The sequence below is a fragment of the Apteryx rowi genome, unplaced genomic scaffold (genome assembly GCF_003343035.1).
Source record: "Apteryx rowi isolate R43461 unplaced genomic scaffold, aptRow1 scaffold_75, whole genome shotgun sequence".
NCBI lineage: Eukaryota > Metazoa > Chordata > Aves > Apterygiformes > Apterygidae > Apteryx > Apteryx rowi.
In genome coordinates, this window is record NW_020451038.1 from 2,507,603 (window position 1) to 2,521,938 (window position 14,336).

General features: G+C 43.9%; 1 protein-coding gene across 8 annotated transcripts in view; it reads right to left on the bottom strand.

The window, feature by feature from the left end:
- Window positions 1–76: 76 nt before the first annotated feature.
- The window catches only part of SLC6A6 (solute carrier family 6 member 6), a 91,935-nt gene continuing 77,675 nt past the window's right edge, over window positions 77–14,336 (bottom strand). For 7 of the 8 annotated variants that reach the window (XM_026087992.1, XM_026087993.1, XM_026087989.1 and 4 more), the window contains 6 exons: window positions 13,097–13,209; window positions 10,489–10,626; window positions 9,260–9,362; window positions 8,331–8,431; window positions 7,485–7,655; window positions 77–5,682 (listed from right to left, as the gene is read on the bottom strand). In XM_026087992.1, coding sequence (XP_025943777.1) covers window positions 5,542–5,682; window positions 7,485–7,655; window positions 8,331–8,431; window positions 9,260–9,362; window positions 10,489–10,626; window positions 13,097–13,209 — 767 coding nt within the window. In that variant the 3' untranslated portion in view covers window positions 77–5,541. The remainder of the gene's footprint in view (window positions 5,683–7,484; window positions 7,656–8,330; window positions 8,432–9,259; window positions 9,363–10,488; window positions 10,627–13,096; window positions 13,210–14,336) is intronic. The other variant, XM_026087988.1, reaches the window with a different exon arrangement.

Consider the following 14,336-nt stretch of genomic DNA (forward strand, 5'->3'; position numbering starts at 1 on the left):
AAAAAAAAATTTTTTTTGACTTTTTTTCTGTGTTTTTTTAATAGAAAGAAACAAATTCAGAGGGTTTTTTTTGTTTTTTTTTTTTTTGTTTGTTTTAAGCAGGGAAACATTGTCCATGAATAGTTTTATTTTGGGAATGGATGGAAAGAGCAATGGATGGAAGTGGCAATGATGTCTAGCAGGCCTAGCATCGGTTACATTGGAGTCTTCCTTGAGCAAATTTTCCAGTCAACTTATATTGACCATTGATGTCAATGGTGACTTTTTTCTTTTTCGTGTGTGAGACCAAAGCACGCAGACTATGAGGCCTCTTTTGCACTAGTTAGTACATTTCTTAGGCATCCCTGTTTTTTGAGTAAAGCTTGTTTTGTAGCTAGCTACAGCAGGGACCAACAGCCCAACACCTTTCTTCAGCTTGTCGTCGATTAAAAGAAATAAATTGCTACTAGGCTCTGATCGTTCCTGACCTTTGCTCAAGCAAATACACAACTACACGTTAACTCTACCCACAGGGCTTTGGATGCCGATCCCGGAGGAAGCAAGCCCAGGGCAGCCGCTGGAGCCGACATCGAGCTCTCTGGGAGTCTGGGGGGTGCCCAGCGGTTACCAGGAGCCTGGAGCCTCCTCAAGTCTGGCCTCAAGCCCGGCTCCCTCAGCACAGCCTTGGTCCTGGCCGGTGTCATTAAATTCCCCTTGCTGCATGGCCAATTTAGAAGAGGCAGTTTGGGCTCCCCACCAGCTAGGTTCTTTGCAGGTGAGAAGCACCTAAACCTTCTCAATCCACATCCCAGCTAGGTCTGCAAAACCTATCATCGGCATAATTTGCCGCCTAGGAACAGAAGCAATGATGTCCCCACTCGTGTGTGCGTGTGTGGGTGGAAGACTTCACATAATATTCTACTTAAGCACAGATTAATTTTTTTACTGAAAGTGAGCAACTTGCATTGAATCTCCTGGATATGATGTCAGGGTCATCTTTCTTCCAAGTGTACTTGAACTGCTTAGCTAACTTGTCCACTCCATTCAATACACAGCTTATTTAACACTTTATATACACTACACCTCCGCCTGTGATCCCGCAGTGACCACAAGACGCGGAAGCTAAGAATCAGTTATTCAAAAATGTTCAAATCCTTCTCCCGCTGGTGGAGCTTTGCTGTTGGTAACAGCAGGCGGGAGCTTTGAACCCAAGTGTGACAAGCACGACCTCACCAAAACTGTAAGTCTCCTTAGCAAAGAAAAGCAGAGTGGGAGGAGACCGGTAAAAGGCCTAGCAAATGGAAATGTCCACGTGTCTGCAGAGCTACTTGAGTTGTCTAACGTCGCGACAGAAATGAGGAACCGGGAGGATCTGCAGTTGAGAGAGGAGGATGCCCACCAGACTGAGCATGAGCCGGCGCTCCAGCTAGCTGCCGCAGGTGCTGTCTTGATGGTGACAAAAAAGGCTCTGCTGATGGGTTTTCRTATTGCAATGAGCAGAAGGCTGCGAGTTTCTTTCTCCTCTCCCCAAGAGCAGTGGGAAAAATCCATTTTGCTGCTCCACCTCCTCTTCCAGCCGACCCTTCCTAGCTGCTAACTCCGCTCCGCGAGCTGCCTTGCTACTGCAGGTCCAACACCGGCATTGCTTTGGATGGAAATAGCCGCTTGGCTTTCRTATTTTCATTTCTAACACAAGAACAAATCCATTGTGGACCTAGTATCTCACACTTTAAAGAGGACTTTTCTAAGTGTGCGGATCTGTTTTGGACCAGATGAAAAGGAAAACTACAGATAAAAAGGAAAATGAGAACAACAACAACAACAACAACAACAATAAAAAACAGTTCTATTTATGAAATCATACTGTTCAAATACCGCAATACAGACTACTGGTAAAGTCCCTTACAATAGATGCCCATTCAGTGAGATCATAACTAGTGACAGGTGAACTGAAAAAAGTTTGGAAAGTTGAGAAAGATAAGGAACAGGTCTGAGAATCCTGTGGGATAAATTTTCCCCTTTACATTTCTAATATCTCCTGATTTCAGTTCAACTAGAAATAAATACTGCTGAAAACCTGCCATTTCCAATTGCAGAAGAATCTGTGAATACAAAGGTGCATGAAATATATAAGTAAGCGTAGCGTTGTTTTGTTTTATTCTGGTTTTAAATTCAGTGATTTGATTCTAAAGATTTCATGCCAAAAGCCAGACTAATTTTTTTTCCTGGATCCAAAGCAGTTCATCTATGACTAGTCATGATATTTTAATATAGAGTTCCTCATTTACATAAAACAGGTAAAATAGGTCACAATAGTTTAAACAAGTAAATTAGGAAAAAAAATCAGTTGTATTTGCAATCATAAATAGGTAGAAAATACAGACATATTTAAAAATTATTTTTTAATGAATTTGGCAGCGGATCATGTTGAAATGCAAATTTATCACCAAGAAAAAATTCAGAAATCCGAAAAAAGTGTTAGAAAAAACCCAAAACTGTAAAAAGGTGAATGTGCTCATTGGAACTCAAAACCCAGACATAACAAAAAGAATCTTTTTATTTTTTGGAGAGGAGGGAAGAGGGGAGAGGGGGACTATTTTCCCAAAACAATGATTTATTCGCTCTTCATGAATCCCAGCCCTTCCTTGCAGCCATGCTGAAGAGCACAGCGGGGCCAGAGAAGTTACACAGCGAAAGCTTCAGTGAGGTTGTTGCATATGTGCAAGACGTTTTTCACTTGGTACATGGAAGCGACTGATTTGAATGGCACAGTTTATATTGAAATGGGGCTGGGTTCTGGTTCTCTATTAGTTGTACTTTTAAAGGTGTAGTATTAGCCCTCTGGTTCTTAATGCAAAGACACTCTCCACAAGGCGGGAGATGGCTCGATATCCAGCTGACTCACCAGAGACATTATTCATGTAGCCAAACCATTTTTTTTTTTCCCCTAACTAAAGTTTGTCTCAGCTATATAGCATGAAACTAATGTGCAAACAAATCTCAAATGCAGTTTATGACAGCGTATCAAAAACAAACAAACAAGAAAATCAAGCATCAGTGTTTCACCTGCACTCCTCAAACCATTAATTTAGACGCCTAACCTGCTACTCCCATCTTAACCAGGGAAGCGTGCCTGTTCGCTGCAGGCACTAATCGTAACTCCAGAATGAGAGTCCGAGTCAAAGCCCACTACGAGAGTTATCTTTCATTCCACTTCTGCACCTTTGACGGTTAAAAGTTTTTAAAAAAAAAAACAGCAAAATTTCTCCAGTGAGGTTCTCAAGGCCTTGGGATGGCTGTTGCCACTGGCCCGGTAGGTAAAATGTGGTATTTACCATCTCCAGCTGTGGAAAAGTTTAATTTATAACTCTCATAATACAGCAACCAGAAAAGAAAACAAAAGCTAATCTGTTTCTGCAATTCAGCCATCTGTTTTAAAAACATGCACAAATTCAAATTAGAAAAAATTTGGRAAAAAAAGTAGAGATGCAGCTACTTTTGGGGTTTTCTTTTCTTTGCTTTTGGTCCATCTCTTAGTTTTAAATCACCCCTTCTCTTTTACAGTAATACCAACAAGTTAATCAACAAGTATTTGTGCTGCTGTGGCCAGTTAGTCCACGGAACATTAAAGAAAAATAAAACTACTGCGTAGGAATGTTAAGAACTGGATATGTTCCTGTTTAAATGACAAAACCCACCCTGACAGCCTAAGCTGACAGTAGAACAAGCAGATACAAACCCTGCTTTTATCAAGCATTTCCTCTAGATGCCTTTGGCTGGCCTAACTGTGGTATCATAAGAAGAAAAAACTTCTCCCTCAAATACAATGCCCACAAGAAAAGGCAGAGTTTCTCCAGAAAACCTGTTCCCAGCACAACTTGCTCAAGTTAAAAAAAAAAAAAAAAGGAAAAACAAATAAAAGGGTGTGTGTGTGTGTGTGTGTCCATCCTTTGGACAGTCTTCAGGGAGCAGTTCCCCATGGCGTTATCTACTCACTTCATCTGCTGCACTTCCATTTCTACAGTCCTTGTAGTGGTTTCTCTTTATTCCTTCGTCTAACCTGGAATGGTATGCTATTTTTTGTGACTGAATACAAAATCTTTCAATGTTATGTGTTTCCTTTGCTTTAACTTAAAATCCCTTAAGCCCTATTTCTTCCACAGTTAGATTCATAGACCTCAGAAATATGTTAGTCCCCCTCAACCCAAAATAATTACAGTCTAACCCAAGATGGGCGAGGAGACTGGGCAATCTGTGTCCAGGTCCACTGCCACTTTTTAGTAACACGGGACAAGGTACTTAGTCCTTATATCTGTTTCCCCAAGCAAATCCCCAAAATAAATAAATAAAGCAAATCCTGGTTACCACACTTGGTAAAGCATTTTTGAGATACACAGATGAAAAGCACCTGTTTGCTGAGTGATATTATTATCTTCATTACTGTTATTATTAGCGATGTGTCCATTATAAATACGAGTTACGGTGGGCATAGGTGAGTGGCTTTGCTCTTACTGTCGGGGACGATCTGGTTCGTGTTCACCTTTGCACGGTCAGAGTCCATAAGGGATTTTTTTTTTTTTTTTCCGCCCGAAACCAAAGTCCAATAGTTAACACGCAAACCAAAGACCAAGCAAATGTTTGAAGCACCAAGAACACAGGTGCTGCTTTTCACCAGCACTYGCCCCCGCTGTCTCAGGGACAGCCTTCTACTCTCGTTTTGCAGAATTCAAGTTTACACCAGCGATACCTCAGCTAAAGTACACTGCGTTGGGAAACTAAGGAGCAGCTCCTCAACCTCCTTACTCACGCACAAACAGCAGGCACTTCACCTAAGTAAAAAAAAAAAAAAAAGAGTGAACCATGCCAAATCTGGCAAACGCCTTCCTAAACTCCTTCTCTTGTGTGGGTGATGGGGTCCCAGCGCCGTGCTCGGATGRGACAGCTACAAGCCTTTCCACACCCAACTTCTCTGCCTCCTTCTCAGTCTTTCTGCTCCAGCTGCTCCAGCTGTATCTTTATTCAGGGACTATGCGAAACATAACTGTACCCTTTTTCCTGATGGAACCCTGAAGCCTGTCGTTTACCACAATTGAACCAGAGGGTGGAAATACTACACCTTTGAAAATTCTCTTGAAACAGTGTCTTTTTTCTCAATCTCTCAACAGAGCTTCTTCTGTGTGTTCTGTAGGTTACCCTGCTCCCAACCATACCAGCACCTAAAATTGCTTTCTGAGACTTGAATATATTGCTGGCAAGACAATCAATTCAAGTGGTAAGGTGTATAATATTTAGAGATAAAGATATATATATTTAAAAAAAMCCAATAATAGTAAATTCCTGTAATATGTCTAGTCTGATATGAAAGCTCTCCCTCTACAGAGAGACATCTGCTGTGATTACCTTACAAAATATTAAAAAAAAAACACACACAAAAAATAACTTTCTCTGTGAGAAATAAAAATAAATCCTAGTGCAAATATAAAGCTCTGTAAACCTGGTCCTATGAGAATCTATGGTTAGTAAACGGCAGTTAAAGCAGGTTTATCCTCTCACAGAGAGAGCTCACATCATGGTTTCCACAATGATATGAGTTGGCTTGATCAATCCGCCATTCGACGTTCCATTGGGGCAGAAGGGGGTGCCGCTCTCCGTTTCTTTGGACCACCGATTCACTTCCTTAGGGGCAGCCACCGCTTTTATCCTCTGAAAGGAGAAAGAAAGCAAAGGTGAGAAGGCAAAACACACCTGCCACCTCTCCGCGCGCAGGGTGGAGGACGTGGCAAGGCCAGGAAGGTGGTGAGCGCCCATTCGAGGTGTGCACGTGCTGTGTGACTCTGCAAGCGTGACGGGGACTGTGCTACAGCCCTGATGCTGAGACAGGTACCACGTCCATATGCTCCTTTTTGACTTTCACTCAGCTGCTGAGCTTGACTTGAGGCTGGGAAGTTGGAGACACCAGGGGACATGAAAAGGGTTAGCCAGCATCCTGGACGCTGGGTTTTCTGTGCTGCAGCTGCTCCTCGAATTGCTTTTCCTCATTCAGAAACAACTCTGCCTTTCAGTCCAACAGTTCTTGGCCAAGTGGCAACTTCTCTCCTACATCTCCGTTCACAAAGGACGAACTAAATGGCATCTGACCAGTGTTTACTCTCTTCCCTTTCCTAACATGGTTTTTGAGGAGTGTTTTGGCTACTTTTAGACTTGTCTCTCAATAGATGGTGACATTGTAGGCAGGAAAATAAACACTCAAGAAAATGTTCTGGCTGCAGCTGAAAAAGACTATTAACATTTGGAGGAAAACAAATTCAAGTATTTGTGCTCCAGGAGATGTTCCTTTTTCATTTTATTTCGTCTTTTTTTTTTTTTTCTAACCCAAAGTATCCCACTTTCTCCTCCAAGAATATCCTGCTCTGCATTTCAGACTGTCTCACTAGGGGAAAACAAAACTAAACTGAAACCTGAGATGAGAAGTGTTAAGTTTAATGCTTGCACAATCTCTAAAAACTCTCTACTGGAAGAAAAACAAACCAGGAGAACCAGTGCTGAAATGTGAAGGGCAAGAGATTGCATAAAAATCTGAACCTGAGCGAATCTGCCCTGTCAAGTCTGAATCTGAATCCAAGTTTTCCAAAGCTCAGGAGAATCTGGATCCAGTGTTTTGATTTGACTCATTAGAAAAAGAAAACAGCTAAAAAGTGAAGTGCATTGGCACTGGKATTTGACTTCTATTCAGCCCCCCACTGTGAAGGCCAGCTCTGAGAGCCACAGAATCCACAGGTGTATCTGAATTTTCCTGAAAATTCAATAAGCTCTTAGACAGCAGGGTTTGATCCAGGTCTATCTCTATCTACCTTCCCAGTGATCTTTAGGAGGGTGCTTCCTTTTCTCAGCTGGCTTGAGAACAGCAAAGAAAGTCTTTGAGTGCTTGTCTGCACACGAAGGCAACAATTTGCCAAGCTGAAAACTGCAGAAGTGGAAGGCAAGTAAAATCATCCGGTGTTTATTTGAGGACAGAAGGCTTTGTGTTTGTTCTGCTTCTACCACTTGCCAAAAGGACAGGTGATCTTTAACAGTCTTATCTGTATTCGCTGCAGGAGAGGTATCCAACTTTGCCCTACCTGGACAAAGTGCCAGTTTTTCARCGTTGCGCTTATTTTGTGTAAAACAGAGCAAGTTAAAGCTCCTTTTCTCTATACAAACAATTGTATACAAAGGCTACACACCTGGTCAAGTTATGGTCTAACTTATCAAGCTGATGAGGAAAGGCAGCATGTTGCGGCCCATATGCTCTACAAGCAGCCCATCCTCTTAAAATAAGGAGAGGTGAGGGCTACCTCGCCTGACCATGGCACCTCTCTTTTCCCAGTTTCTGTTAAAGCAAATCACCTGGAGAAGAAGTCTAATGCAAAGAGAATCCCCCACCGCCCTGACTCTGACCTGAATTCACTCTCCCACATTCGAACCAGTCTCCGCCCCGTAAGGAGGGTCCTTAAGGTGGTCCTTACCTCAATGAGTGACCCATCTGACTGTATGATGCGGATGACCATCACCATAGGGATGCAGATCATGGAGGAAAGGGCAAGAACCCAGCCCAGGCCGATTGCCCACTCTGGGTATGTGTAGACCTTGTTGTAGGTCAGCGGTTTGTACTTGGCCAAAGAAAAGATAAAGCACCCCTGTGTGGAAAAGAAAGGAAAGAAACGTGAGGCTCAAAAAATGCTGAAAGCAGCAAGGCTCTGGTGTTATCACTGGCCTTAAGGAAGACAGGCACTGAAAGGCAGAGCTGATGGACACAAAACACATCTTAAGCCAGCGGAGCAATCATTCTGCCACTTAAATTGCTGAAAGAGCCCTCTGTATCTGCTTATAGGTAAAGTGTTGCTTGACAATAGGGTGTCGACAGATGGTGCTGAGCAGCCTCAGCACGCTTCCTCAGGCTTTTCAGGGCTAAACAACTTGCTGAACATTGCAAAGAGCTTACTGGGATGTTCTTCCCAGCAAACGAAATAAGCCAAGCTGAGTGTCTGCCTCAGACCGCTGAGATCTTTTCATTAAAATGGCCTCATAGTCCTATTACTTAGAGCAGAAAGTGCTTTTTGGAGAGTGAGTTGTCTGTGTCATGAAGATAACATTTGCCAAGCTGAAGAAAAATCCACCCAGATTTAGCCTGCTACATTTTGCACAGGCACAGCAGAGAGATGTCACATTAACAGCTAACATCTACAAAGGTCATGTCTTTGAGAGCTATGCTCAAGCTTCCAAATGCAGCAGCTTTCAGTTAAAGAGAAGTAATAAGATGGAGGCTTGAAGCTGCAACATGGAAGACTTGAAACAGTAGGGTCAGTACTCACCACACAGAGAACTGGTGTGATCACGATCCAGCTCCATTTCATCCAAGGACCAGGTCTGTATCCAATCATATCCTCAATGGCATCATAAATATTATCAGCGCCTGTAATGGACAGTGAGCATATTTATCAGAATCCTGCATATAAAAGCTGTGTAAGGCAGTGGATTATGCTAAGGATTAAGCAGGATTACATAKTGCCCAAGAAGGACGCTCAGCTGAAGCCCTCTGAAACCAGCTGAAAATGGCCCTCCACCTTCCGCCACACACACTCCACTCTCCAAACTCTCTCTGAATGTGCTGGAGGGATCATCATGGGAAGGACACAACAGCAAGAGGTACACCCAGTTTCTATGGAAATTTGATCCAAAATAAAAGCTTTTTTTGTTTTGCTTTTTTAAGGAGATGGAGTGAAGAATTAGGGAAATGACCAGTCACAAACAGCAAACTTTCCTGATCACTCCTAAGCTACTGTCGCAGGCAGCAACTGAGGCTACTGTCAGACTTTGGCAATCAGCATCACTTGGAAATAACAGGACAGAATGCACTTTCCATTGGCTTTCTTTTCATATTTTCTATTTGGTTGGCTTGACCCCTGCAGGCAGCTTTGAAAGGAAATTTTTTGAGAGACAAACAGAAGTTTTCATGGCTGGCCAAACTTTCAACTCTCATCTCTAAACTTAACACATGCAAATGCTTAATTGTGCCTTTCTTAATTAGCAATGGAAAAATACTCATTTTTTGTGTGAAAAACACTGGGGGCTGGCTTGATCCCAGATGCAAATTTGCCTCCAAGAGGTCAGTGCAAATTTATATTTATGGCAAGAGTCTGCTGCTGGGAAGAAGATTGTGGAAYGGCAAGTATTAAATGTTTGGCTAGCAAAATTTTCACTGACGCATCAAAAGGTATTAGATGAAAGGATTCTCACTTACCATAAACCCAGGCTACAGCAATACATTCAAAGAATGCAACCCACAAAAGGCATACACCACTAGCTGCATAGTAGTCAAAGAGTTGAAAAACATACATGCCACCCTGTGAAAGAGATACAACACGGATTAGGATCCAGCAGGAAAAAACCCTGAGCACTCCAGGCCCGGCTCCAAATAAAATATGTTTGTGAACAGCATATGCTGCTTGCCAGGCACTTGTTTATGTCAAGTAATATCTGCTAACGTATCTTTATGACTTCTCTCTAACAAGCAGAAATGTCAAGCAACTTAGGTAAGGCAAACACCTGGCATTACCTTCCCCAGAGAATATGCTTGTTTACTATAGAAAGCACTCTAAACGAGAAGACGATTAGCCAAAATTAAGCCACTTAGTATAATCGACTGAGATACTTAAGTCTTTCCTTCTTAAAAGTATTTTAGGATGGGCATTTATAGAAATGAATGATGTAAAGAAATAACAGGTCTTTAACGTAAATGCCTCCAAAAAACTAAAAATGCAAGTCAGCTCATCAGGAGGGTCCTCATTTACGAACTGAGTGGAAGGACTGTTTTTCATCAGAAGAGTTTGTCTTCCTAACTCTTTTTTTTGGCTTAATACTGAATTGCTAGACCCATTGCTCTCACCACATGGAACTGTATATACCTGCACTTCTGCAAATTGAGTTTGTTAGGCACCRCTGTTACAGGTACTATTTTAACTCCCACAATTGTCCTCTTCCAGTTGTTTTTAAAATCTGTCTTGAATTTTATTTTGGAGATAAATATCACAACAGTGCAGCCACTGGAACATATTCYAGTCTTGTTTATACTAGAATAAATCCAAGGGTATATAATTGATTCAAATCTGTGTAACTAAGATTAAAATCTCTTTCCCTACATGCACTGGATGGGATCTTAATCTGCTTTACTGAAGGTTCCCATTGCRTTTCATCATTTGGAGCCAGATGTTAATATTCATACTCATGCTGATTAGTACCTTACATCGGATGGAAATTAATGAGATTTCAGTTCTCTACTCCTCCTACTGAAAAGGGGGGAGTATTTAGCTCCCTTTCAAAACGCTTTCAGATTTAGGGATGAAAGAGGTAGTGGAGATCTAAAGAGCCCTGTTTTTCAGAGTGGCTAATTCTGTGCAGTCTGATTTGTAGTGTAAATTGGTCTGCACGCTGACCAAAACTGAAGACAATTTCAGCATCTGTGTGACTTACCTCAGTCACCATAGTTAGTCCCAGAAGATAGCTAAGGAAACATACTATAGCGATGAAGATTTCCCGTCGGTAACCCTTCCTTAGGAAGGATGGGTGCAGATCAACTAATGACGTGATCTGTCCTTCAACTTCAACAAACTAAAGGAGCAAAGGACAACAAAGAAAGGTGACTCGAAACATGTCCACCGCACATTTTATCCTGTCTCATAATTAAACAGGCACTGCACAGCAACACTGTAGCTGTACTCTGTGGCAAAACACTACAAATAACTCAGAATCCATTCCTTACAACCCAAAGGTTAAAGTGTGGGGGTAGGTTTCAGTTTGGAACAAGCTTTCAGAATTGCTCTTCATTTCCTAGCATCCTTCTGAGCTGCTGAAGAGGCTTTGTAAATGCAAGCCACGAGGATAAAGGAACTTAATTTGATGACAGGAAGGCACTGACGTGGCTTTCATGCTATAGCTGTTCCACATGAATATGAGACGYGTGCTAGAAAAGAGGCAGAGGGAAAATGCTCAGAAGAGCCTAAGCTTTCCGAGCTGGGGCAGTACCGCTCAGTCTCTTTCTTTGATGTGCCCCAGCACTTCATAGGTACTATTTTGGTTAATTCTGCAATCAGATATAGCTCTACTCTTGGTTTTGCTAGTGAAAATCCAGCCAGTGGAAAGCAGGCTTTGAAGCTAAATAGGCAGCAGGCTTTGATGCCAAATAGGCAGGCTTTTCTAAACTTGAGTGCAGAGTACTTATGACTGAGGCTATGGGGCACTTGTTTAACAATAACAGATCTGTTGATACATTTCCCATACAAAGATTTGGTAAACTATTTGCACATGTATAACAAAAAGGCGGCTCTGAACAGATTAGCCAAAATCTTAATTTATCTAGCTCCATGGTAACTGTATTTGTGCTTACTTGCCGTTTGAGCTCTATGTAAGACACATGTAACGTGAGTTAACCAAATAACCCAAACTGGATTTGAGTAAAGGTTTAACRTTTCTGGAACGGAAGACCTATCTCRCCTACAGAGAAAAGGGACTGCTCAACACCTCTCAAACAAATCCAGAGAAAGAGAGAGATCATTCGGCCAAGTCCTCCCTTTCCACTGGCCAGGTTCAAAACTTGCAGGTGTCAGCGCGAGCCATCCCGCTTGCTTTTGGACCCTACCTGAGGCAAAAGCACTGAGTTCACTGAAAACACGAGGATGTCATGGACAGCCAAGGCAACCTCTGGGGAGATGACCTTCACTTTCAGTGGCTAAATTATCTTACAATCAGCGCTTTATCATGGGGAGTTTATGATGTAGCATCATTTCAAGACAAGGTATCTTTTCCTATCCAGTATCTATATTGCTCTTAGAGTGCCTGGAAGTGCCCTGTAATAACTATGCCCTTTTTGACCAGGAGCTGAAGCACCATTTAGGAATGACGGCCCGTTCTGCAAATACGCCACCAGATTTTGTTGCCCTCTATCTTGTTACTGTGACTTCTGTATAACCGGTTTTCTTTTTAAATGCAACCATTTCCTTTGGTCTGATTTGATCTTAAACCGCTCTGGCATTCCAGAAACCTGCTTGACTGCACTCCAAAAAAAGGAGGACTGGAAGAGAGAAATTAAGTGTTCCAATTAGTTTTAATCATTCTACGCACTCAGGAGCTTTTTAAAATTACTAGACAGCTTTCAATTTGCATAACTACAGGGTTGCCGAACCACAGTACTGGGCACTTTTAAATTCATTTTGGAGTGACTGAAGGGTGCTCACTGGAGTTCAAAGATTAAGCCGTAAAGAGCAATTTAGGACAAATGGAATATCAAAAATATAAGAGATAAGTGCACAACAGCAGCATAAAAATCCATTTACAGAGCTCTCTTCATATAGGAGAGGATTTTAGGCTAAACAAACATTTCATGCTTGTCAGTGGGGTTTTTGTAATCTTAGTTACTTTCCATTTGAGTGCAGAAAGCTGCCTGTTGCCCYGAAAACTTAAGCAATTTCAAACGCGTAATCACTGCATAAACCTTGGTCACATTCAGTTCCTTGTAAGTGGACTATCTAGAAATGATTTACAGGTTCTTTTGTGRTATTTAGTCCAACATTTCTACAGGCAACCACTGGGAAAAATAGCCTAAATCCTTGAAGTGAACTTTTTGATTTTTTCTTGCTCACTAATTAATAGGCAGCGTGTGCTATATAATTAGGACAGCTGAAGGCGTTCTGAGATGCTCCCTGGCCTGCTCGGAGGCGCTGAGGGCAGGCTGGCATCGGAGAACCAGCAGGATCCCAAGTTGCTTCGTATCTCTGAGAACGAGGCCAATGACAGAGGCTGCTTTTTTGCCCTCTAACACTTTGTGAAGTTACCCTGCATCTACCGCCCCCAAAATTTTGTGCTTTTTGTGCCTTATAAATGACTTTGCATTTGTTTGGCACTTGGCAGCCATCGGCACCTGTATTCCTAGTAGTTATTAATTCTTACAGTGTGCATTAATGAAGGTGTTCACATAGTGCAATGCCAATTGACTGCAACAGCACAAAGTACCCCACAACAGATTTCTAGAGTCTGTCACATTTTTGGAATGATAAGCCACATCCCTCTTACCAAATGCACTCACCTGGCTATCCAGTCCAAGCAACAGAAGCATAATAAAAAAAAGGATCGCCCAAAAGGTGGGCAGCGGCATCATGGACACGGCTTTTGGGTAGGCAATGAAGGCCAGGCCTGGACCTAGAGGAGAAAGAGAAAATAGGAAAGGGGGGAAGGGAAGGGAAGAGAAATAGTAAGTACCAGCTCTTTGGCAGAGGCAGGCACACTCAAATGCAGGAATGCCTGGTTCCGTTCAGATAAATCCAAACGCGGCTGGAAATACCAGAAGTGAAACAGTTTGGCTCTTTTATCTGAAAACGAAGCACGCATGACTACAGCAGAAACCACAGGCAACCCCCCGAGGCCATTGCTAACAGACCACCAGTTTTAACATCTGTCTCAAACATGCCCGTAATGGATCTGTTCCTATGCCTGCCCCGCGCGGGTGCAGCGCCGGAGTGGGGTGGGGGTGGGGGGGAGAGGGGGGGATCGCAGGGGAGGGGGGGGGGGGGGGGGAGAGGGGGGGATCGCAGGGGAATGGCAGAATCCCATCGCTAGCCCCCATGAGCACGATGAAGATGATGATGATGAAACTCTTTTGCATGCAGGGAAGGGCCTCTGCTCCAAAGGCTCCCCGGGATCGGCCCTAGCGCGCCCGCTGCCTCCCGCCGTGGGCCAACGCCAAACCCTGCATGTATTTGGGGGCTGCGCTCYGGGAGAGAGGCAGCTCCCTGCCAACCCTGCACTGCAGCAAGCAGGCTAGTCCTAGCTACAGCACCTCTGCCTGGCTCCCTGGGAAAGTGCCTCCGCTCTCGGGAGCTCCTGGGGTCGCTAGCCAAGGAAAAATCGCTTCCCCGCTCGGACGCTACTGCCACGCCGCCACACCGCGTCCCCCTGCGCGGCCGGCGGCAGCCCTGCCGCCGTGACGCACCACCGTCAGGCACAGCCGCGACACGGCCCAGCGCGGCGTCGCCGGCGGGGCTGGCACTGAGCTCCGGGCTCGGCAGGCCGGCGCGAGGCTGGCTCTCGCCGGCTCCGGAGCGGCCGGCAGCTCCCGGCAGCCGCCCGCGGAGCCCCCCGCGCGCCCGCGGGACTCGGGCGCTGCCCGGCCACCGCTCCCGACGGCGTTTTGCATCGAGGGAGGAAGAGCCCTCTGCAAGTGGGAGACAGGAACGCTGGGGAGCCGGCTTTTACTGCCGGCTCCGACAGGGGCCATCGCATTAAATCCGGGAATGCCGTTTTTTTTTTTTTCTTTTTTTTTAAGGAGC